At 40.3% G+C, this 26,442-nt stretch overlaps 1 protein-coding gene across 5 annotated transcripts in view; it reads right to left on the bottom strand.

Moving 5' to 3' along the window:
- The window catches only part of PCCA (propionyl-CoA carboxylase subunit alpha), a 431,262-nt gene that overhangs the window by 369,953 nt on the left and 34,867 nt on the right, over positions 1-26,442 (bottom strand). For 4 of the 5 annotated variants that reach the window (XM_060288229.2, XM_070044087.1, XM_060288230.2 and 1 more), the window contains exons 1-4: positions 17,434-17,569; positions 8,520-8,597; positions 2,577-2,624; positions 2,396-2,464 (exon numbers count right to left, since the gene is read on the bottom strand). In XM_060288229.2, the coding sequence (XP_060144212.1) occupies positions 2,396-2,464; positions 2,577-2,624; positions 8,520-8,597; positions 17,434-17,538 (300 nt within the window). In that variant the 5' untranslated portion in view covers positions 17,539-17,569. Of the gene's footprint in view, positions 1-2,395; positions 2,465-2,576; positions 2,625-8,519; positions 8,598-17,433; positions 17,570-26,442 lie in introns of those variants that run through there. The other variant, XM_060288232.2, reaches the window with a different exon arrangement.

Here is a 26,442-nt window from a genome sequence, read left to right as displayed (position 1 = left end):
AAATGCTCACCTCTTGAAAATCAATATTGAAACATTTATAATACATCTGAATAGCATGCCTTGTTCATAATACCGATATTATACAGTTCATTAGATATGATGGTAACCTTTGTGATCACATGTTAAAGAAGCAAAATATGCTGTTAGAGGAATTCACCTTTTTGTCTTTCTTGAGGCTGAAGCAGAAACCAAATAGCAAATCTGGCCCTATTTCTAAGGCTTAAATCAAACTTTGAACATTCTAACCATCATTATTATCCTGCTTTTACTTATAGTATCTTTCTAGAAACCGACTTACAGGAGGTCATATGAAGAGGAAGTTTTGACCGAGCATGCACTGCTTGCTTCCCACCGTGGGGCCTGGCAAATCTTATTTTAAACTATATATCATAATCTCTGGTTAAAAAAAAAAAAAAAGTGGCTAAAAATATTTAAAATATAAAAACTACCACCTCTGCTTCAGGAAGGATAAATGACAAAGACTTAAAACTCAAACCAACTCTTTTGAAACCAGTTTTGCCAAAGTCTGGAAAGTGACTGTCCACAAAGCTAGAAATGTAACAGTGAGAAAAGTTAGTCATGCTCTTTGGAGCAACAGCTTACAGAAGTAGATTATTCTGTAATACCACATTGAAATATAAACAAATAGGAAAAAGCTGAAATATAAATAATCTTGGCTATATGCCGACAGTCACCTCTATGAGAACACAGCATAGAGAATTAACTATATACTGTGATATGAAAAAAAAATTACAAGTGAAAGTTTGTTGTTAGGCTTGAAATAAAAACAGTGATTGTCCACAATTCAAACATTTTTCTCTCAATTTACCCATGAATGAAAACACAGCCTGAGCTAATACACTGAAAAATAAACACAAGATGAGAAGAGTGAATTTTAAATCTACTACTGGCTTGACAGTAACACAAACTTTTTTCTGAAGTAGCTTTACTATTGGTAAATGCCTTAGTTTACCAATCAAGAATGACATTAAAGCAACAGTTTTCTCATTATTTCATGAATATTTTGTGAGGAATATAAACTACTGAAACTATCACAGTTAAAACAGATTATTAGTAAAGAAGCCAGAAACCAATATTCAAAAAAAATCAAACAGTATATACGCAAAACAAGTTCTTTTAACTGCTTAATTACTTTTAAAGTAAAGGATAAATATTTTAAATGTACCAGCCAAATAAACTAGATAATATACTTAACCTTTATTCTGGGGAAATTAGAGTAGCTTGCAATCATTTCCATTTTGCTTTTTAAAAAAGGAAGAGAGTCACAATAAGACAACAGGAACAACATACTTCTAGATAAAATTTTAAAATCACAAAGACTGAAAATTCTTTGCATTAAATTACTATACGATAAAAGCTGACATTACCAATAGGTCCTGTTATCAGAAGTTGTGTGAAAGAATGAAAAACAGTAACTTATATCAAAGTACAACTACTTACATTTCATGTCATACAGTTCCAATAATTCATACACTTTTCCCATGGGATTTTTTTCTACTCATTCATAGTTTATTACTGCTAAAAATGCCTGTTTTGATAAAAATCCCCAATAAAATTATATATGCTATACCTTCTTTTGTTCATGTCCAATTAGCATTAGCCTATCTTTGATTTATCAAACTTTCAGCTGCACATGGTAAAGCATTTAGGAAGGTTAAACAATTGCAGCATCCCGAGTGACAGTGGAGTTATCCTGTGCAGAAATGTGCTCCCATAAGGCAGCACTGTATAAACATTTCATTAGGGCTTCCTTGGTGGCACAGTGGTTAAGAATCCACCTGCCGATGCAGGGGACCGGGTTCGAGCCCTGGTCAGGGAAGATCCCACATGCCACGGAGCAACTAAGCCCGTGCGCCACAACTACTCAGCCTGCGCTCTAGAGCCCACGAGCCACAACTAATGAAGCCTGCACACTTAGAGCCCATGCTCCTCAACAAGAGAAGCCACCGCAATGAGAAGCCCGCGCACCGCAACAGAGTAGCCCCCGCTCGCTCCAACTAGAGAAAGCCCGCACTCAGTAACAAAGACACAAATCAGCCAAAAATAAATAAAAGAAAATAAATTTTAAAAAAAAAACACATTTCATTAATCTTTGAATCTAACTATCTCATGCTTTGCTTAAATGTACTTGGTGACCAGAATCAGTTTACCAAATTTTTATTCTATTCTAGGCTTTTAAAGCCTTGAAAATAAGAGTTAAGACACATACTGGAGACATTATGATGCTCCCATTTTGCTTAATACAAGAGTAATAAAACAGGTATTTTTTTTAATTGTGTACCTTTTCAGGCCAACAAAAAAAACCTACATCTTTCACTTTTTTTCTATTTGATCCAAAATAAGGTCCCGATTCAAACAAAGCAAATATACTTACAGAACTAGCATCAACATCACTGTGGATGGCAACCGTCTTAATGCCCATCTTCTTGCAAGTTTTAATAACCTATAGTAAAGTACATTAATGTTATCTATTAATAGTAATTCATATTTAAAGGGATTTAATAATAATAAAATTCACAGAGTAAAATGGAAAATAAGATTAAAATTCCACTCACCCTACATGCAATTTCTCCTCTATTAGCAACAAGAATTTTATCAAAAGTCTAAAAAGAGAAAAAACACGTAAGAAATTGTTACTCTTGCTTTGGGACCAGAAAACACCAAGCTTTTCCACAATTACCATTGGGCATGATCCTAATAAACATTACTTCCTACAGTAGTATTAAATACTATACATATGCTCATTTACAACCAGGCTGCTACTAAACTCACCTGGTAGTATCTGGCGTTACAATTATCCTCTTAAAGCATCAATTGACTAGGTTAGATAATTCATAAGGGGACTAAATTCTCTTGCCAAAAGATAATCTTCAAATGATATTTCAGAATACTAAGAAACTTTAGAAGAAATTGCTTGAGAATTTACTTGTTTATTTTCTAAATTCAGGGAAATTCTAAGTATTATGTTTATCAAAGGGAAGTCTGATATAATTTATATTCTATCTCTTTGGGATTGGGCCACAGCATTAAATGATACTTTTGATAAATGAGAACAGATACTATTTATGCTTATTTCCAAAGATTCCCAGACAAAGCAGGTTATGCTATTTGAGTACAATGTTAAGTTTGAATAACCACCAAATTTTTAAACAGCTGAGGCCATATAATAGAAAAAGAAGTTCCATTCTGTGTGGGGCTAGAGACCTAATTTCTAAGCCCAGCTTTGCCATTAATGATCTATTTGACTCTAAGTAAATCAATCTCTGTAAATTGAAATCTCTTGACTTCCACATATATAAATTGATAACATTCTAATGGGAAACTATTTAACAAGGTTCTCTCCCTACTCTAAAAGTGTACAGGCTAATCCTTTTAAAGAAATGCACACAAACAATTATAAGTAATTTGGATGCAACACATTTTAGTACACAACGACTGCTAGGTTAGTGAATTGTTACACGTTAAATGGAACTATTTTTTTAAGTTTTAGTTATATTTCTAAAAGAAAAGTTATATATAATCTTAATAGTACTCATATATTGGGCTTCCCTGGTGGCGCAGTGGTTGAGAGTCCGCCTGCCGATGCAGGGGACACGGGTTCGTGCCCCGGTCTGGGAAGATCCCACATGCCGCAGAGCCACTGGGCCCTGTGAGCCATGGCCGCTGAGCCTGCGCGACCGGAGCCTGTGCTCTGCAACGGGAGAGGCCACAACAGTGAGAGGCCCGCGTACCGCAAAAAAAAAAAAGTACTCATATAACTTAAAGCTATATTTTAACCCAACAGGTAATCACAGAATCTCAGAACTGGAATAGGCCTTTAAAGTCTTGATTTAACCTTTATATCATACATGGCTTATTCCACCAAACTGAGACAAGCCTCGACCTTAAAACTGGTAAATTCCTAATTTGATAGAATCCTAAGTCATTCAGAGCCCTGAGCAGATGGGCCCTTAAAATATCCTAATCTCACCTCAGGCGTGAGGCTATAAAATCATCTGCCTTTCTATTCTCATCTGCTCATGGTAAATTCCTGTTAAACAATAAGCATATTCTAAGAAAAAAAATGTTCATACTTCCTTGAACTGCATTTTAAAATGTGAATTTTTATTAAGTATTAAACAGACTACATCTGATAAAAGCAGCACAAACACTGGAAGTTACACATTAAGCAACTGGTGCAGCAAATATAACAAATTATTGACATCATAATATTACACGGAGTACAAATTCCACCCTAATCCCTATCCAAGAAGCAGAATAATGGTTAAGAGCCAGTCTGGAGCCAAACTGTCCAGGTTGGAATCCCAACACTACCACATGTTCTTCTGTGGACAAGTCCTACTCCTGAACCCTCATTTCCTGGTATGTAAAATGAGAGTAAGAATAGCACCTGCCACAAGAGGCTGCGGGAATATTAACACCCTTAAAGTGTTTAGAGTAGTGCCTAGCACATAATATATACTCAGTAGGTGTTAGCTAGAGTATTGTTATTCACTCCTTTGGGCCACAAACCAGATTACAAACCCAGGAGTGTGATTCCAACAGGGATAAATCTGTACCAAAATGATCACTGCACCTCACACATTTCTATTCATCTCTGTTCAGGGCTTGTGATAGTTAGTTTTATGTGCAACTTGATTCGTCCACAGGGTGTTCAGATTAAACGTTTTTTCTGCGGTGTCTGTGGGCGTGTTTCTAGATGAAACTAACATTGAATCAGTGGACTCAGTAAAGCAGACAGCCCTCCCCAGTGTGGGTGGGCATCATCCACTCTACTGAGGGCCTGACAGACTAAAAAGTGGAGGAAGGGACGATTAGTTCTGCCTGCCGGATTGAGCTGGAACACTGGTCTTCTCCTAGCCTTGGACTGGGACATATACCATCAGCCCCCCTGGTTCCCAGACCTTTGAACCTGGACTAGAATTTCAGTACCAGCTTTCCTGGGTCTCCAGCTTGCCACAGCAGATTGTGGTGGGACTTCTCAGCCTCCATAATTATGTGAGCCAGTAAAAAAAATCTCCCTATGTCTCCTACTGGTTCTGTTTCTCTGAAGAACCCTGACTAATATAGGACTATTAATGGATTACCAATTAGTACACAAGCTCAATAAAGCTAATATCAATTAATCTTCCATACCTAAAATTTTCTTTTAACTAAATAACAGATGAATATGGTTCAGAATTTAGAAGGTACACAAGGGGACACACTGTAGGGACACCTAGGCCCTTGCCCCAAAGGCAACTACTACTAGTTTCCTGAATATTCTTCCAGGTAGGCTATGCATATAAAAGAATGTATATACAAATAATTTTTTTAATTAGCCTTTTTTTTTTTTATTTTTTTGGCTGCGCCATGTTTCATGCGGGATCTTAGTTCCCAGAACCAGGGATCAAACCCGCACCTCCTGCAGTGGAAGCGTGGAGTCTTAACCACTGGACCACCAGGGAAGTCCCCATACAAGTAAATTTAAACCAACTTTTTGCGGGGGAGAGCCGCACCATGTGGCTTGTGAGATCTTAGTTCCCAGACCAGGGACTGAACCTGGGCCGCTGGCAATAAGAGCACAGAGTTTTAACCACTGGACCGCCAGGGAATTCCCTAAACCAATCTCTCCCTCTACATCAACAATTACAGGTGAACATCAAGTGCATTCGATCAAGTGCATTGGATAACTACAATATGGCACAATCACAACAAAATGTGTTAAGCGCTACAACACAGCTGTGTTAAGTGCAGCGAAGGGAGAGAGTGAACAGCATGCGTTAAGGCAGTGACATTGAAAGCAGACGGTAGCACTGAAAAACTACAAGTAATTTTTACGACAGCTCAAGCACAAAACAAGTATGTGGGCACTGTGGCAAATAAAGCTGGGGTAAAAAGGCTGGATTAAGAAAGGACCTTCTTTCATTTCATTTCATCTCATTCATATCATTTAAAGACCTGGGACTTTATCCTGTATCTGGAGAGCCGTATACAAGACACTCCGGAGATACTCTAAGAGGAAAATCAAAAACAACAACTTTAAGCCAGGAGCCTGAATCCTTGAAGCCAGGGGGCTTTCAGGTACCATGGGAGATAAAGAACTTTTGCAGAAACTGTTTGCTTTTTTAATTTTTTATTTTTACACAATTTTTAAAGGTTACTTTCCATTTACAGTTGTTACAAAATATTGGCTATATTCCCTGTGTTGTACAATACATCCTTAAGCCTGTTGGGTACTGAGGTAAACTACTGGGTACTGAGGTACCCAATGGTCTGTACCTCCCACTGCTGCACCCCTATGTTGCCCCCAGCACAGGTACCACTACTTTGTTCTCTGTATCTGTGAGTCTGCTTCTTTTACGTTACATTCACTAGTTTGTTGTATCTTTTAGATTCCACATATAAGTGATATCATATAGTATTTGTCTTTCTCTGTCTGACATTTCACTCAGCAAAATGCCCTCCAAGTCCATCCATGTTGCTGCAAATGGTCAATTTTCATTCCTTTTTATGGCTGAGTAGTATTCCATTGTGTACATATACCACATCTTCTTTATCCATTCATCTGGTGATGGACACTTAGGTTATTTCCATGTCTTGACAACTGTAAATAATGCTGCTATGAACACTGGGGTGTGTAGCAACTGTTTTATACCTTTGCTATTGCTGTCATGGGGTAAAAAACACACTGGAAGTTTCATGAGAATTTTTTTAAGTTATTTTCTTTTAATCCGTTCTCTCTCTACCCCTCCTTCCTTTTTTCCCTTCCCTATGTTTAGATCATAGCTGGCATCTAAAACCAGCAAGGACACTTCTCTCCATTCAGGGACCAAGAGAAAGGCTGAGCTGGCCTGTTCCACTGGGTATTTGGAGGAATGGCGGCAGAACTCTAGATCCCGAGTCACTCACCAAGCACTTCCGAGAAGGAGTACAGCACAGTGGGTAAACCCACCAGCTCAGGAGAAAGACAGTCTTGCGTTTACACCCAGCTTACACTTACTATTGTGGGTTTTAAGCTTCCGTTTCCAAATGTACAAAACTGAATGAACAAAACAGTTAAGGATAATATTAAGCAGCTGACATTACCTATATGCCAGGTACTGTGGAAAATCCCTTCTGCGTACTACCTCATTTAATCCGCGTAAGAGTCCTATGAGGTCAGTTTTGATAAAATCCCAATTTTAAAATGAGAAAATTGAGGTCTGATGAAGCATAATCACTTGCCTAAGTCACCGGCAAAGTTAACTAGCAGTAAAGCCAGAGTTCACACCTCGGTATTTGTGTCAAAACACACCATGATATGACATAACCAGAGTATAATGGTGCAAGTTTTAAACACTGTATTATCAATGCCAGGACTTCCCTGGGATCCAGTGGTTAAGACTCCGTGCTTCCAATGCAGGGGGCACAGGTTCGATCCCTGGTAGGGGAACTAAGATCCCTCATGCCTTGTGGCATGGCCAAAACATAAAAAATAATAAAATAAAATAAAATACATTAAAGTTAATTTCACCTGTTTTGTTTTTTTGTTTTTTTTTTTTTTGCGGTACACGGGCCTCTCACTGTTGCGGCCTCTCCCGTTGCGGAGCACAGGCTCCGGATGTGCAGGCTCAGCGGCCATGGCTCACGGGCCCAGCTGCTCCGCAGCATGTGGGATCTTCCCAGACCGGGGCACGAACCCGTGTCCCCTGCATCGGCAGGCACACTCTCAACCACTGCGCCACCAGAGAAGCCCTCACCTGTTTCTTTTTAATGTGGCTATTAGAAAACATAAAATTACATATGCCCTACAATTGTGTCCACAATATATTTCTTTTGAACTGCAGTGATATACACCCTTTTTTTCCCCGAGCCTCCAGATTCTTTTGAGTAGTTTTGCATATGTCAACCGACAAGTTAGAAGACTATTTCATTCTCAGATGATCATTCATATTAGTTCTACTTTAATGACATTTAACTTGAACCATCTCATCTTAACCAAAACTCTTCTTCTGCCTTCTTTGATGCCTTTATTGTCACCAAATCATGTTTTACCTCCAATCACCACTTCTAGTTCCTTTATCTCTCCTCTTACAAGCCTCAAACATTATCATGTATCAAGATTTTAACTGGAATTTCCCTGTCCCAAAATTTACAATACCCATAATTGCCATCATTCAAAATGAATCTTACAAATATTAAGTAAATGAAAAAAAAAACCCAATAGTTTAATCAAAATCTCTCAACTGCCTAGTCTAAGAAAGAATGTTGTATTAGTGATCCTGCTGAAAACAAGGGAAACACATTGTAAATTTATTCGATTTGTGGTATAGGTAAAAATACAAAATTTAAAGACTCAGGTTGTGGCCCACAATGAAAAAAGGAACAAAGATTGAGCACTTATAAAACCTATGATGTAGAGCAATAAATAATTACACAGCATCAATAAAATTTAATCTGCCCAGTGAACATAACGTGGAGACAACAAAGTAAAACCATTATAACTTAACCGTTAAAAGTATTTTTTAAATACTTACTTTTTCATTAGAATCATATGCCGCTGAACAGAGACTACGAGACACCACTAAATGCTGTCTTGAATAATGTGGAACATGCTATCAAAAGAAAAAAAAGAAAGTGAAATAAACTACAGATACTTGAATGAACTTTATTTTTCAAGTTCATTCATTTTCAAGTTTATTTTCAAGTAAATATTTTTCAGGGTAATTCTTCCAGTATGCTTCTAGCTACAGTGTTTCATCAATCAATATATGTAGTTCTAAGCAACATACCATAACTATAGAAGGTAAATCATAACTAGACACATCCCCTTGGCACACATGAGGAAACCAAAGGCATCAAAACAATCTCCAGAAAAGTAGAATAAGAGCCAATGGGTCAAGTAAAATTAGAAGAAAGGTCTTTCTGATCATGCAGACTGATATGGCAGGATCAGAATGTCACATACCATGCAGAACTTTATACAACATAAAACAAGTGACTTGGCATTCAAAGAGCTTCAATTTTAACAGCGGCCAGAAAAATAACAAAATATTATTTTTTATTTGCTAATGTCTTAAACATGATTTCTTATTTTACTTATTCCGGTATAAACGTGGTTTGGCAAATAAAAATGAAAAGGTATTACTAATAATCAAGTTCACTTCTAATTCATTACCATAAATGTTTGTGGAAAAAGTATGTCTTGGGGGCTTCCCTGGTGGCGCAGTGGTTGAGAGTCCGCCTGCCAACGCAGGAGACATGGGTTCGTGCCCCAGTCCGGGAAGATCCCACATGCCGTGGAGCGGCTGGGCCCGTGAGCCATTGCCGCTGACCCTGTGTGTCCGGAGCCTGTGCGTCCAGAGCCTGTGCTCCACAACGGGAGAGGCCACAACAGTGAGAGGCCCGCGTACCGCAAAAAAAAAAAAAAAAAAAAAAAAAAAGTATATCTTAAGCCTTTAAAACATTAAGAATAATCAGTAATAAAGGTTATAGCCAAAGTTTAAGAAAATAATTTAGCCAGTAGTCACTGATGAAGGTAGACCAAGAAAAAAAAAGGTGGTGGGGGACTTCCTTGGTGGTCCAGTGGTTAAGAATCTACCTGTCAATGCAGGGGACACAGGTTCGATCCCTGGTCCAGGAAGATCCCAAGTGCTGAGGGGCAACTAAGCCCGTGCGCCACAACTACTGAGCCTGTGCTCTAGAGCCCGTGAGCCGCAACTACTGAGCCCATGTGCTGCGACTACTGAAACCGCACGCCTAGAGCCCATGCTCCGCACAAAGAGAAGCCACCGCAATGAGAAGCCCACACATCTCAAGGAAGAGTAGCCCCTGCTCGCTGCAACTAAAGACCCCGCGAGCAGCAACCAAGATCCAGCGCAGCCAAAAAAAAGGGGGGGGGTGGACAGGGGCAAAAGGCAACAGGTACTACGTCGGAGAATTTTCTAATATCATAACTCAAATACGAAGCAAAAAATTTTTATTACATTTTAAAATGAAAAAGATGTATAGTTATTTTTTTAGAAATATATAGCCCCAAATTACAAAATGTAATCTTTATGCAAAAGTGAATGTAGTAGATAAGAAAGATACACTTTACAAAACAAAACCTACATTACCAAGTAAAAAGAACTGATGATGAACAATGAACTGAGAATGGGAAGAAAATTGACTTTATTACTGTGTCTCTTTCACAGCAACAAAACTCACTCTCATAGTCATGCAAGCATCCCTGTGAGTTCAAGAGTATTAGTCCCAATTTTTAAAATGAGAAAACTGAGTCTCAAGAATTTTAAATTTTCAAGTCACAAGGGCTAGGCTGCAAGAGTAACAAGATTTAAGCACAGATCTATTAAAAGCATTCTGAAGTTTTTTATCTTGAGATAATACAAATAGTGGCACTTCCCACATTAACAATAACATCTGTGCAAAGATATGATTTGGGGTAAAAAACAATCTACCAAGGGGGTCTCACCACTCCTATGTGTTCAAATAAAAATTCAGTCTTCCACTGCCCTCAGCAGAATAGCTATAATCTGTGAACTTTACTCTTATATCAAACTTAATAGGATAAAGATAATACTCCCTCCCCTAAAAATCGTATCTTGTGTTTACAGCCTCAGCCAATGCAGAAAGCAAACTCTAAATATAAAGAAAAGCAAAACCTACCTGGGAATTTCTCACATTTATTCCGCTGCAAGGTAGCGCTAGGCTATTTACACAAGAAAGTAAATAGCATGCCAGCTTCCTATCAATTTTATAAAATGAAACAAAACAGTTTACAGTTTTACAAATTTTTCCTAGTATCATAAGGCACACAATGTTCTGTTGTAGGAACACGTCAACATATCCTTTTACAAAAGGCAAAATCATACATGTGTCTTTAGTCACTAACAAATAAAGGGCGTAACTGATTCCTGATGGCAAAAACCAAATGTGAGTCTTCCAGAGACAAAACACAATCTGGGGTAGACATTTTAGGTATTCTAATTAGCTTTGGAGAGAGAGAATAAACAGCGATGTTTATGTCTGGGGAAGGGAACACGTCCCAGAATACCGCCTGGGAAAGAACTCTGGGAGAAGAAACCAAGGAACCTGAGTTCTAACCCTAGCTCAGCTGACACTATTTCTAGGACTTGAGCAAACCACTTTAACTCCTCTACCCTCTACTGAGAAATGAAAGCTCAGATGAGTTTTCTCTAAGGTCCCTACTAACCTACACCCCTAATATTCAAAAATCAAGAGCTTAGTACAGGGATTCTAACATGTGCAAGCATCGGACAATTATGAAGAATATGCAGTTAATCCAAACTGAACATGTGGGCCAAGAGGATGGTGACACGGATCTCACTGCTGAACTGCTCCGAGAGCAACAAACGCTGAGCTATTCGGTGGAAAGAGAGCTAATTTCAGAGATCTGAATAAATATGAATTAAGTTTCTAGAATACCTTTGGGAATAAAAACCTCAGGACTCTATCTCATCAGATGGTCTCATGAAAAATGGACTAAGCTAAACTTGGTCCCAACAGAACAGTTTCTAACCTAGAACAATTCAAGCTCTGAGAAATGTTTGGGTCAGCTGACTCAATGTAACACACATTTACTTTCAGGAAACTACCAATAACACAAAACTCAAAAATGTCTATACCACACAGTTCTTAAAACTAAATCAACTCTTACAAATTACACCTGACCAAAATGTAGGAGAAGAACTAGCACTACCTAACTGATCAAATTGGGGTTTTTAAAATCTTTTTATTACTATTTTTAAATAGTTGGTTCTGAAGATCTAACAGATTATATTTTACCACCATTACCAAAAAAAGAAAGCATACAGCTGTACACATGTGAATTTGTGATAATGTGGCCCCAAAATTAAAAAAACATAGATGCCCCTAGTGAGCCAAGAAACTAGAAGTAGAAACGGTACAAGCAATCAGAACAAACTACTGAGGAAAAACAAGAGTTTGGGCCATTCCCACAGCAAGTCCAAACTGGTTTGCAGTCAGCCCCACAACGGCTCTCTTGTGTTTCTGTTTACTCCTGGCAGACCTTCATGGAAGTTCAAAGTTATAAAGAACACAAGTCAAAAATCAGATAATTTTGTAGAGCTACAACATAATTTTTTTTTTTAATACAAGGGACAAGTTAGTAGAACTCTGCTAATTTGGACCTCTACATAGCATTTTTAATGTTATTTTTCTTAAGCATATAAAAAAATGGCTACAAGCTCAGTCCAAAATTCTTTTAAGATACTTCCTAGAACAAGTGTGTTCAAAGGAGAAACTTTAATCAACTCTATTTATAAAGACTATTTAGCCTATGACAGCCAAAAGGAGAAAGGTCAGTGTATGCAAAATGACTTCCCAATAATGTACTGCATTGGTTCTCTTCTGCAAGAATAAAGATTTCCAATATTTTCCACACTTAGAAAAGAAATACCAGCTAACAATGTGGCACGTGGGAAGTAGCACGACCTTCAGAGCCACAAGACCTGGATCAACTCTTAGCTCCACTGCTTCATAGGTATGAAACATTGAGCAAATAATTTCTCTGGACTCCAGCTTCCATCTATAAAATGTACTAGATGACACCTCCTTTGCTTTCCTACAGGGCTGTTGAAAAAAAAAAAAATCAAGCCTTTATAAATGGTAAAGCACCAAGAAAATGGAAGCTATTACACAAAAACTAAATCCAATTATGCAGCTGTAGCTTTCTTTCTTAAAATTATACCAGGCCAGGGATTCCCTGGTGGCACAGCAGTTAAGAATCCGCCTGCCAATGCAGGGGACACGGGTTCGAGCCCTGGTCCAGGAGGATCCCACATGCCGTGAAGCAACTAAGCCCGTGCACCACAACTACTGAGCCTGTGCTCTAGAGCCCGCGAGCCACAACTACTGAAGCCCACGCGCCTAGAGCCAATGTGAAGCCCACACACTGCAACGAAGAGTAGCCCCCGCTCACCGCAACTAGAGAAAGCCTACGGGCAGCAATGAAGACCCGCCGCAACTACAGAAAGCCCGCAGGGAGCAATGAAGACCCAACGCAGCCATAAAAAAACAAACAAACAAATAAATGAATAAATAAAACCAGGCCATTTCGGAGTTCCCATAAAAGTAATAATATAAGAGCTGTGATCTAGACTCAGATTCAGACCCCGGTTCAAATGCTGGCTCTGACATTTCTTAAACATAATTTTCCTCACATATAAACTGGGCATAAAAACTACTTATCTAGGACATAAGGCTGCCATGAGGATTAAATGAGAATGTGTAAAATGCCTAGCACAGTTTTGCATATGTTGAAGTAAGCATACAATAACTGTTAACCAAAAAAAGGGGTACAGCTTGTACACAAACTGTTCACATGCCTTCCGGCCATTGCCAACAAGGACTGCCCTTTTCTAACTAGGAGACCACCTACTTTCTAGATGTGGCCTCAGGTGGCAGCCCAAACTGGTAAATCCACTAGACTCATGTTTAAAGAAGAACTTAAACACTAATCCTGCCAAACCAAAAGTATTCCTCTTAACATAACCACAGCGGCATTCAGGTGTATAATACTAAAACAATTCTGTTGACAGGTTAATTCATTATCAGGATGCATGCTATTGGGGTTGGCCAAAAAGTTCATTCGGGTTTTACTATAAGATGTTATGGAAAACCCCGAACAAACTTATTGGCCAACCAATGCTTCAAAGAAACCATCCTCAAAATTGTGGATTAATGGAGTCATAACATGCTCTTACCAAGTAAAAGTAAATATTTGATAGTGCTTCATCTTCAAAACTTCCAGGCGAAGGTCCGCTCTTTCACATTTCACGACACAGAGCTGGGACGCACCAGCCAAATATTTCTTCCAGCATTTTAACAGAACCACAGTGACCAGAAAAAAAACCCTTTAAAAACACTGCCGGAAGTCAGGCTTTTTCACTTAAGCACAGCTTTTCCTTCACAGACACTGACTATTTAGCCTTCAGGACCTCACTTGCCATCCCAATCTTCAACTGTCTGCCAAGACCTTCTGTTACAAGCTAAGCTGAATACGTAACATTTGAGAGAGATGATCAAATCTCAAGATTCATGTCAATTACTTCTCAATAAAACTGGGGGAATAAAACTCAAGATTCTCCAGCTCTGCCTCCATAGTAAAAGCTGGAACACCAGAGAACTATATACATCAACTTTAAAACTTCCTCATTCCACTACAGCTCCCCAACCAGGCCATTCCTCCCACCCCACCTGTAGCAGATGTTGGTGTACATCCAGAACCTGTTCACCAGGTGGTGAAGGCCCCCAGTTGGTGTACTCTGGGTGTACTCTGTACATGTATCCTACTCATGGCTCACACCTGCTCCCTAGTTTGCCCCATTTGCCTCAACTAGACAGGAGTTCTCCATCAAGCCTGGGAGCTACATCCCTCCCAGCCCACAGCCAATGACTGACTCACACAGGGTTCAAAAGGCTGCCCCCGCCCCTCATCTCAAGGTGGGTCCAATTTAGTATTGCAATCTGTGCTTTAGGGCTGGCTGTCCAATATGGCAGCCACTAGCCACAGGCAGCTTCTGAGCACTTGAAATATGCCAGTCCAAATTCCAATGTGCTCCAAGTGTATAATACACACCAGATTTGAAGACTTAATACCAAAAACAAACAAACAACAAAAAAAACCTTGTTAATTTTTTACATTAACATATTGAAATATTTTAAATATACTGGGTTAAATAAAGTACATTAATATTTAACCTTTTAAAACAATTTTCAATGTGAGTGCTAGAAAACATTAAATTACATTTGCAGCTCACATTTTATGTTTATTGCACAGGGCTGAACTAGAACAGTGCTTCTCAAACTTAACTGTGCATCAGTATCACCTGGAGAAGGGCTTGTTAAAACAGATGGCTGGGCTCTAACGCCAGATTTTCAAACTTGGCAGATCTAGGGTAGAGCTAGAAGATGTGCATTCCTAGCAAGTACCCAGGTAATGCTGCTGTTGCCGCTGTCGCCGCTGGCTGGAGTCCCCTGCTTTGAGAACCACTGCTCCAGGGCTCCCCTGTGGGATGAAACTGAATCTAGTTTCCATCTGGATCCCCTTCCTTGCTTAGATTTTTTTCCCCTGCTCTAGCTTGTTTTCTTCATTCTTCTCAACTACTACCACCTGCACAAAATCTCTCTTCAGGCTCTGCTTCTAGGAAACCTAACCATCCCACTGCCATAGAACTGTTCTTACACACTATAACTTTCACAAAGTGCCAGATTAATAGCAACCAATGAGATGTAAACTATCACTGCATCTTTTGTAAAACAGTAACAAAAGAGAAAAACTAAGACTCGGTGCAGCCAAATAAATAAATAAATATTTTTTTAAAAAGAAAGAAAACAGAAGTAGACAAGATGCAGGCTCTGCCAACACATTAAAAGGAAGAAACTGGGTAAGAAAAATCAGTTTATATGTTGTACAATAAGTGTACAGCAGTAAACAGAGTAACAACTTCCTTCTCTCTCAACCTCTCCACACTAAAATATGTCAGTGTAATAATTCCTCCCAGCTCCAACATGAATGGTTTCCCATAAAACCAAGCACGGCCTACAGCAAGGCCCAGCATGGTCTGACTCCTACCTACCTCCCCAGCACCATCTAATCTCAATACCAGAGCCTCAGTAGCCTTTTCTCAGTTCTCCTACCTTGTCATGCCCTCTGGCCCAGGACTTTTGTACGTGCTGCTCTCTCACATATAACGTTCACCTCTTTCTTCTCTCTTTGCCTAGAAAAAAGTCACTTTGTCCTTCAAAACTTGTTTCAACTTTCACTTCCAAAGGAAAACTCCCTTACCTTAGGCATGGTTTGAGCAAGTCACATAAAACTGTGCCTCAATTTCTCCATCTGTAAATGGGGATTATATGGCTGTTGTGAGGATTGGATAAATTAATTCAAGTAGAGCACCAGAACAGTATCTAGGACACAAAGCTCAAAATCTAGACTTGGTCAAATCCCTCCATTTTATTTTCTTCTATACAGCACTAGGACCTCTCCCCTAATAGCATTTCACACTTGTCTGTCTCCTTAACAGACTAAAATTTCTAAAAGAGAAATTATATTCATTTCATAGAGATGGAACACAGGAAGTAGAGAAAGACTTGCTGAAAAAAAAAAAAAAACAGCTGAAAGGAAGAAGCGGAGGCCCAAAGAGATGACTTATTTAATATACCAAACTTCATCTGTGTGACTCCAAAGCCCATGCCTTCCCACCACACCATGCTGCCTCCTACACATCAATAAATGCATTCAGAGTTTTGCAATTGCAAGTGATGTGGCCAAAAAAGATTAAAAGATGAAAGAACACTGAAGATTAAGAAACAATAAATTGTGTGCCCACACAAACTTTGGGTTTTTTGAGAGTGGGCATTCTAAATCTGACACTAAGCTAATGCACCTGCAGACTTACTTTCACTTCCATGTTCAGCTGTAGCTGAACATTTCTCACCTGGGACTAAGCTCCCTCCTCTTTAAAAGAGTAGGATGCACCAAATCATCTCTAACGTGTCTTCCAATTCTAAAAGTTAAATGACAATAAATCAAGTTACGTGCCTGTTTTTTTAAAAGGAAGATAACAGGTGGTTTTCAGAGAAACCTTTATTTTAAATAATTTGTTCAAGTGACTTAAACTGTTAATAAAGTAAGTTAGGTAGTCTTCGTTTAGAACTTACAAGAGACTCCATGTTGAAGACAAAAAGTGTTAAGAGCCACACACAAACACTCCAACGTATAAGTCAAGGCTACCACCATGAAAACCCTAGAACATACAGTGCAGAGATGTGTTTAGAAGAGCACAAACATCAGGCTAACCACTACAGAGAAGAGAAATACTCACAAGATGCATATACAGTATATAATGATATAATACAATTAAAATAGGCTCTCAACTCAAGCAAAGGTAGTAGCAATCCTGACATCTTATGATACTTTAAAAGGTGAGACAAACTCAAAACCCTAACTCTACTTGAACAGCAATTTAGTGTCCCTTCAAAGCAGGAAGGAGGCAAAAGAAAATGGAAACGATAAGGACCCTTAAAAATACACCTGGAAAGCTCAAGACAAGCCAAAACCTCATGGCCGAAGAGCGGGAGCACGGGAAATGCACGTACATTACAGCCAGGTGGCTGTCAGCCGCTCCCGAGAAAGCAGAAAACTCACGCCTACAGGCTCCTTGGGCCGCTCGGCCCTCCATGATACTCCGAGTAACAGCTGGGGCGAAGGACGCCGGCTCTGCCCCGCTCCAGGGCGAACTCCGGAGGGAGAGGGAGTTAGGGGCGCGGTCCGACGCGGAACCCGGCGCCGAGTGTCGCCCGGACACCTACGGAGCGCTCTACGCAGCACTAGCCACCGCCTGGCGGTGCGGGGCTGGGAGCCCAGTGAGACCCAGGCCCACGGGGAGTCCCGGCGCTCCTCACCTTCAGGGTCCATAGCGCCGCGCTCCGCAACAGTGGCTGCGGCCACCGCCGTCCACGCCGTCCTGCTGTGACCAGCGCTGCCTCCCCGACACAGAGACCCGCCATTGTTGCCCCTGCAGACCGGAGCTCCGCTGACCTCTCACCCCGCGGAAGGAGTCGGAGAAAGGGAGCGCCTACAATTCGGCCAATCACGAGCCTGGGATCCGTGGCCCCGCCCCCTACTGCGGGGAAAGGAGGGACCGGGAGCGGGACTCGCCCAACCGCGGGAGCCGGGAGCCTGGATGCTGGGCAAGCGCGTGCTGGGCCGCGGGGGAGGCTGGCCGAGCGGCCAGCCAGGAGCCAGCTTGGGGCTGCCGGCCCGACACTATCCCGGCAATGAGCGAGACAGGGAGGACACACGTGTGTTCTGGCGGCGGTTGATCCGCGCCTGCTTGGGGTAAACCCCGTATTGCGCCAGCTTCCACTTAGCAACTTACACGCAGTGCGGCCAGCGAACGTCAGTGAGGTAACTCCGCCCCTTGACCACCCCTCAGCCCAGGGCCACCCTACAGTCTCGAGTGACCTAAGTTCCAGGCAGGTACCCAAACTAAGATCCTGTAAGTTTGAAGGCGTAAGTTGCAAAGCGCCAAACCAAGGTAAGGTTTTGGACAAATGTGGTAACATAGAAAACGCTCTAGGTCTAGAAATCAGAGATCCCAGCTCAAGCCCTACCTCTTCTGCATATACTAACATCTGCGTGTCAGAGGAATTAGCCATAACCAAAGTCAGTTTCTGTTGCTTGCAAGTCGGCACGTTTATTAACACAACTACTAAGGGCTAGCCCTTGTTAGATGCCTCAAATTTTGTCTCTTTTAATCTTTGTAAGAACCCTATTGGCCTATACATTTCCCATTTTAAGAAACTGAATTTATAGAGAGGAAAAGCCACTCAGCTAGTAAGTAGTGAAACTAGGGTTTGAACCCAGGTCTGGCTGTCTTCAGGGACTGGACTTTTGTTTTATTATGGACAGTTTTTAACAGACACAAAAGAGAGAAAATAGTCTTATGATCACCCAGGCACCCATCACACATCTTCAACAAATCAACATTTTGTCAATCTCGTTTCATCTATTCCCCCTGCTTATTTTTTGCTGGAGTATTCTGAAGCAAATCTCAGACATCAGGTCCTCTCACCTATATATACGATAGCATCAGGGGCGCTCTCTTAACTATTTTGCTTCTCATACAGAGTCACCTTGAGACAGTTAACAAAGCTAGGAATGACACAGAATGTCTTACAACATGGCAAATGCCAAAAGAGATACAAACTGTTTAAGGATAGCTGAGAGGTGACGCAATGGAATTTTAAAATGTAAGCAGGCACTTGCATGACACACAATATAAAAATTTATATCAGTTTCACAGGATTTCTCACTTAGGTATCTAAGGATGGGCTCATTTCCTACCCAGGAAACCTGCTTTTCTCTTTTTTTCTTTTCCTTCCTCCCATTTTTACCCTTTGGAGTGATTCTCCTTAGATCCTATCTGTTTTGTCTTATAGAAGTTATTTTCTTGTACGGCAGTTGTGGCAGAAACTACTTGTTCCATAATATCTATTCTCCACTCCTTTCTTTAGTAAAAGAGCTCCTGAGCTTTAGCTGAGCACATGGCCACCCAGCTAAAGGCTGCACTATCCACCCTCCCTAACAACAAGGTGTGGACATGTGACTAAGGTGTGCTTTATGGAATGTAAGAATTGTGCCCTTAAAGAGTAGAGGCATGCCTTCCATTTCCTCTTCCCTCCTTCCTGAAAGAAGACATACTGGTGCGTGCTGGAGCAACCATCTTAACTCGTGAGATAGAAGCCCCATGTTGAAAATAGCAGAGCAATAAGATAGGAGGAGCCAAGGTCCCCTACTCTGTGGAATCATCTTATCAGTCTTCTATTGCTTAATGCATGGACTGTTATGTGACAGAGAAATAAATTTTTATCTTGTTTAAATCATTGTTATTTCTGTCTTTACTATAGCAGCCAGAACTGTATCCTAATCAATTCACAAGTGAGGTACTGACAAAATGAAACCTGATATATGTGGTGATAACTTAATGGTGACCACCCCAATACAGCAAACCAGAATCTGAAAGCTGATGACCCCTGTTATGCCACGGTACCTCTTTAGTAAAATGGCTGCTTTCAAAGCCTGGGACAATATTGTTTTTGCTTTCTTTGATATAGCCTGTAATTCTAATACCGTGTTTTCAAGGGAATATAATTGCCAGTTTTGAGCTGAACAGTTCTACCTTCTCCAAGCTACGCCACACATTTTGGGATGTTTATCATCTCCAAAACCCACTTCCTGTTACCGATGTCTGAAAATAGTTGTTTCATATATTTTGTCCAATTTTCTATTTATCTATAGTGGGAGGGAACCAGCTTCTCCATCTAGAACCAGTCTGGAACCAGTTACTCTGCCTTTGCTAGAAATAATAAATCTCCTCTCAGAATTCTGAAAACATTTTACATCATCTTCTAGCTTCCAGAGTTGCTCTTGAGAAGTCAGATGCCAATCTCCCCTGTGATCCCCCGTATCCTGTTACAAGATACTGCCCTACTGTTGCATGGTGTGCATGGAGCCGAGGGAAGCTGGGGTGTAAATCAGGGAATCATAAGCAGCCACATGAGCAATAAGTAGCAAGACTGCACTCCACCTAGAGACCCTGAACTTTGCGCTACATACATATATTTGGCTCTCCCTGAGTTTGGAGCACTAACAGACTAGGTAAACCAGAGTGGAAATTATGTTTCCCCAAATCCTCTGCCCTATATGGTTCCTGGTTAGAGTTAACCAAAAGAGGACCTTGTAAGATATTTAGAAAGCAGGAGTGGGGGCTTCCCTGGTGGCGCAGTGGTTAGTCCTCCTGCCATGCAGGGTGCGGGTTCGAGCCCTGGTCCAAGAAGATCCCACGTGCCACAGAGCGGCTAAGCCCGAACGCCTGGAGCCCGTGCTCCACAACGGGGGGAGCCACTGCAGTGGGAGGCCCGTGCGCCGCAGCAAGGAGTGGGCCTCGCTCACCTCAACTGGAGAGAGCCCGCGCACAGTGACGAAGACCCAACGCAGCCAAAAATAATAAATAAATAAATTTAATTTAAAAAAAAGAAAGCAGGAGTGAAGTGGCAGCCAATACTCCCAGATTATTACTGAAAGGTAAGGAACACAGTTTCCTGGAAGACCGCATGTCCTCAGCCTCCACTCTGCATCCAGCTTGTTTTTCCCAACTGCTAGCCCTGCTGACCACCAGCAACCCCAGGCCCACCACCAGACACTTGGCTGCAGACCCCCAGAGGTGGTAGCTGTCCAGAAGCAATTGCTTCTCATGACCCCTTTCTGAGAGCCTTCCTCACATTCCTATCTGGCAGCCAGACATGCTTAGCTTCTCTGCTATCCCCCTTATCCAGCTTGTCCCACTTGTCTACCAATGCTTCAAGCAGACTCTTGTAATCACTCTTTCTCTGCCAGTAGCCTGTAGCCACTGATGAATGTGAGTATGTACTGCGGGAAGGGAAAATAACCAAAATTTTCAGGGATTACTGGACTCTAGCTCTGAACTGATGCTAATTCCTGGAGAGCCAAAATGCTATTGTATTCCCCCCGTAAAAGTAGAGTCTTATGGAGGTGTGCTTCCTTGGCTGAATCCTGACTGTTACACTAGTGAGAAGAGTAGTCGTGCAGAACTCTTTAAGTGATGAAGGCGTGGACTGTGGCAGAGACTGCTAGTTGTCCCCTAATACCCACCTTCCTCTTGCTTCTTTAGTAAAAGAACTCTCACAATTAGCTGGGTACATGGCCCTCAGGGAATAACTACATTTGCCAACTTCCATCACAGCAAGAGTGGCTAGGTTACTAAGTTTTGGCCAATGGGATGTAAGTAAAAGTGACATGGGTAACTTCTGGGTTGTGCCCCTAAAGGGAAGGGGCATGCCTTCTACTTTCCCTTCTCCTCTTCCCAGCTTGCCAGAATGTGGGCATAATGTTGGGAGCAAAGTTGTCATCTTAGATGATAAGAAGGAAGTCAGGCGTTGAGGAAGACAAAACAATATCCAAGGAGCTCGAAGGTGACACTATGGAGCTGCTATATCAGCCCTGGAAGGTTTTGCTCAGATTTTTATGCAAAAGAGAAAAACACTGTATCTTATTTAAGTTACTGTGTTGTGTTTTGTTTTGCCTTTGTTAACAGTAGCCGAATGTGTACCCTAACTAATAGAACACAACTCTATGCCTTTGCCCTCTCCACTTAAAGTTACAGATTGTACTCAATAACAACAACAACAACAAAAACAAGCAAAATATAAACAGAAGACCTAAATAGACATTTCTCCAGAGAAGACATACAGATGGCCAATAGGCACATGAAAAGATGCTCGTCATTGATACTTATCAGAGAAATAAATGCAAATAAAACTATGATGAGTTATCACATCATACCAGTAAGAATGGCTATTGTCAAAAAGTTTACAAATAATAAATGCTGAAGAGGGTGTCGAGAAAAGGGGACCCTCCTACAGTGTTGGTGGGAATGTAAATTGGTGCAGCCACTATGGAAAACAGTATGGAGGTTCCTTAAAAAACTAAAAATAGAGCTACTATGTGATCCAGCAACCCCACTTTGGGGTATATATTCAAAGGAAATGAAAACAGAAAATTGAAGAGATATCTGTACACCCATGTTGAAGCATTATTCACAACAGCCAAAACATAGAAACAACCTAAGTGTCCATCAACAAATGACTGAATAAAGATATGGTATATAAAGTGAAATAACCCACAGGGAGAAGGACAAATACCACATAATGTCACTTATATGCAGAATCTAAAAAATAAGAAAAAATGTCAAACTCATAGACACAGAGTAGGAAAGTGCTTTCCAGGGGCTGGGGCAGGGGAGGAAATAGGGAGAGATTGGTAACAGAGTGCAAACTTTCAGCAATAAGATGAATAAGTTCTGAGGATCTAATGTAAAACATGGTGGCTATAACTGATAACACCATATTATATAACTGAAATTTGCTAAGAGAGTAGAACTTAATTGTTCTCACCATAAAAAAAAGTTATATATATGAGGTGATGGATGTGTTAATTACCTAGATGGGTGGAAATCCTTTCATAATGTATACATATATCAAATCACCACAATGTAGACTTTAAACATCTTTCAACTTTGTATGTCAATTATACCTCAATAAAGCTGAAATTTATAAATAGATAAATAAATAAATAAATTTTTAAATACTCCTCAAAACTGTCAAGGTCATGAAAAACAAGGAAAGACAGAAACTATCACAGACCAGAGATGGCTAAGGACATATGATGCAGTGCAATATCCTGGACTGGATACAAAAACTAAAAACTGTAAAAACTACTGAAATTCAAATAGAGTCTAGAGTTTAGTTAATAATAATGTACCAATGTTGTTTCCTTAGTTTTAACAAACGTACCATGGTAACATAAGACATTAACATTAGGGGAAATTATGTGAGGAGTGTATGGGAACTCTGTATTTTGTCTTTACCACTTTCCTATAAATCTAAAATTATTCAAAAATAAAAAATTTATCACCATAAAAAAAGGATAATTGAAAGGTAGATAAATAGGGAGAAAATATCTGCAAACGAAGCAACTGACAAGGGATTAATCTCCAAAATATACAAACAGCTCATGCAGCTCAATATCAAAAAAACAAACAACCCAATCAAAAATTGGGCAGAAGACCTAAACAGACACTTCTCCAAAGAAGACATACAGATGGCCAAAAAGCACATGAAAAGATGCTCGACATCACTAATTATTAGAGAAATGCAAATCAAAACTACAGTGAGGGCTTCCCTGGTGGTGCAGTGGTTAAGAATCCACCTGCCAATGCAGGGGACACGGGTTCGATCCCTGGTCCAGGAAGATCCCACATGCCACGAAGCAACTAAGTCAGTGCACCACAACTACTGAGCCTGCGCTCTACAGCCCACAAGCCACAACTACTGAGCATGCATGCCATAACTACTGAAGCCTGAGTGCCTAGAGCCCATGCTCCACAAGAGAAGGCACCACAATGAGAAGCCCACTCATCTCAATGAAGGGTAGCCCCCACTCACCACAGCTAGAGAAAGCCCGCATGCAGCAACGAAGACCCAATGCAGCTGAAAATAAAATAAATAAAATAAATAAGTTTATATATTAAAAAAAAAAATGCAATGAGGTATCACCTCACACCAGTCAGAATGACCATTATCAAAAAGTCTACAAACAATAAAGAGGGTGGAGAGGGTGTGGAGAGAAGGGAACCCTCCTGCACTGTTGGTGGGAATGTAAATTGAAACAGCCACTATGGAGAACAGTATGGAGGTTCCTTAAAAAAACTAAAAATAGAACTACCATATGACCCAGCAATCCCACTCCTAGGCATATACCCACAGAAAACCATAATTCAAAAAGATACATGCACCCCAATGTTCATTGCAGCATTATTTATAATAGCCAGGACAAGGAAGCAATCTAAATGTCCATCAACAGAGAAATGGATAAAGAAGATGTGATACATATATACAATGGAGTATTACTCAGCCAAAAGATATTTGTTCAAAAAGAACAAAATAATGCCATTTGCAGCAACATGGACGGACCTAGAGACTGTCATACTGAGTGAAGTTAAGTCAGACAAAGAAAGATAAGTATGATATCACATATATGGAATCTAAAAAAAGAAGGTACAAATGAACTTATTTACAAAACAGAAGTAGAATCACGGATGTAGAAAACAAACTTATGGTTACCAGGGGATAAGATGGGGAGGAATAAATTGGAAGATTGGGACTGACACATACACACTACTATATATAAAATAGAAAACTAATAAGAACCTGCTGTATAACACAGGGAACTCTACTCAATATTCTGTAATGGCCTATATGGAAAAAGAGTCTAAAAAAATAGAGTAGGTATATGTATAACTGATTCACTTTGCTGTACCCCTGAAACTAACATAACATTGTAAATCAACTATACTCCAATAAAAAATTTTTTAAGAAAATATGTATAAAGGGCATTACTGGGGACAATTAACTAAATTTACATGTGACTGGATTAGACAATTGGGTTTTTCTATGCTAAATTTCCTGCTTTTGGTCCTTGTACTGGGGTAATGTAAGAGAATGTCCTTGTTCCTAAAAATACATACTTTGAAGTATTAAGAAAAAAAAAAAGAAAGGTAGATAAGTGGATATTCTAGGTAAAAAACTTACAAGCAGAGTGAATAGCATGTGTATGATAGTGAGCTGTGGGTCCATCAGCATGCTTTTGTATCACAAATGGTATGACTTCAGCAAAGGAAGCATTTACAGACAAAACTGAAGGAATAGGAAAGGGCCAGACCTGAAGAGAGTAAATATTATTACTGCAGAGTTGGGGGTTTTCATCTTCGAGGCCAGAAATCACACTGTGGCACAACAATGGGCCACATATGGCACAAGGCTAAGTTTGGTTTTAGCCCTGGGTGTGTGTGTGTGTTAAATTGAGTTAGTTAAAAAACAAAAAAAAACAATTAAGTTAGTTAACTATATTCAAAATATGGCAGCTTTCACATAAAATTCCAAATTTTCTACTTCTCTTGAGAGATCAAAAGATTTAACAATGCAGGGATTCCCCAGATACACTCAAAGGCATCTCCCTTTGCCCACCAGGTCCTTTACTCATCCTCATAAGCTGCTTGTGTTTGGGGGGTTTTTTGTTTGTTTGTTTGTTTTTAAATTTTTATTGGGGTACAGCTGATTGATAATGTTGTGTTAGTTTCCGGTATACAGCAAAGTGAATCAGTTATACATATACATATATTCACTCTTTTTTTTTTTTTTTTGCAGTACGCGGGCCTCTCACTCTTGTGGCCTCTCCCGTTGCAGAGCACAGGCTCCGGACGCGCAGGCTCAGTGGCCATGGCTCACGGGCCCAGCCGCTCCGCGGCATGTGGGGTCTTCCCGGACCAGGGCACAAACCTGTGTCCCCTGCATCGACAGGTGGACTCTCAACCACTGCGCCATCAGGGAAGTCCTTCTTTTTTTTTTTAGATCCTTTTCCCATATAGGCCATTACAGAGTATTGAGTAGAGTTCCCTGTGCTACACAGTAGGTCCTTATTATCTATTTTATACATAACTGTGTTTTTTATCGATGTTCTTTGAGGTAAGAAACCTGAAGCATCTTAATCCAGGAAGTGATACTGTATTTGCATTTTAGAAGGTATTGTGCATCATTCTAGAACTAGAGAAAAATATCCACATGAATAAATCTCACAGATATAAGATGAAGGAAAAAACAAAACAAAAAATAAATAAAAGGAAAACAAGCTGCAGAAGAATACATACAGTTTGATACCATTTTTATAAAGGCTTTAAGACATGTGAAACAATCTCATATTATTGAAGACCACATAATAAATAATAAAGGATGAAATAATGTATGGGAATGCTGGTCTATGAATTTGAGAGACAGGTTGCCCTTCTTGAGGGAGGCTGTATTCATTTCCTAGGGCTGTCACAACAAAATACCATAGACTGGTAGCTTAAACAACAGAGCTTTTTTTCCTCACAGTTCTGGAGGCTAGAAGTCCAAGATGAAGGTGTTGGCCGATTCAGTTTGGGGAGAGAGGTCTCTTCCTGGCTTGTAGACAGCTGCCTTCTCATTGTGTTTTCACATGGCCTTTCCTCCATGAATGTATGCGCAAGGAAGAAGACAGAGAGCTCTCTGGTGTCTCTTCTTATAAGATCACTAATCCTATCAGTTCAGGGTCCCACCCTTATGACTTCATCTAACCTTTAATTACTTCCATAAAGGTCCTGTTTCCAAATACAATCACACTGAGGGATTAGGGCTTCAACATATGAATTTGGGAGAAGCCCATAACACTTTCCCATGAGGGGTCACACAGAGCATACTCTTCCCCCAGCAATGAAGATGCATATGTGCAATGTTTCTGCCCAGGGAAGACTA

The sequence above is a fragment of the Globicephala melas genome, chromosome 18 (genome assembly GCF_963455315.2).
Source record: "Globicephala melas chromosome 18, mGloMel1.2, whole genome shotgun sequence".
NCBI lineage: Eukaryota > Metazoa > Chordata > Mammalia > Artiodactyla > Delphinidae > Globicephala > Globicephala melas.
The sequence above is the reverse complement of the archived record's forward strand: the minus strand, read 5'-3'. Positions and strand labels throughout refer to the sequence as shown.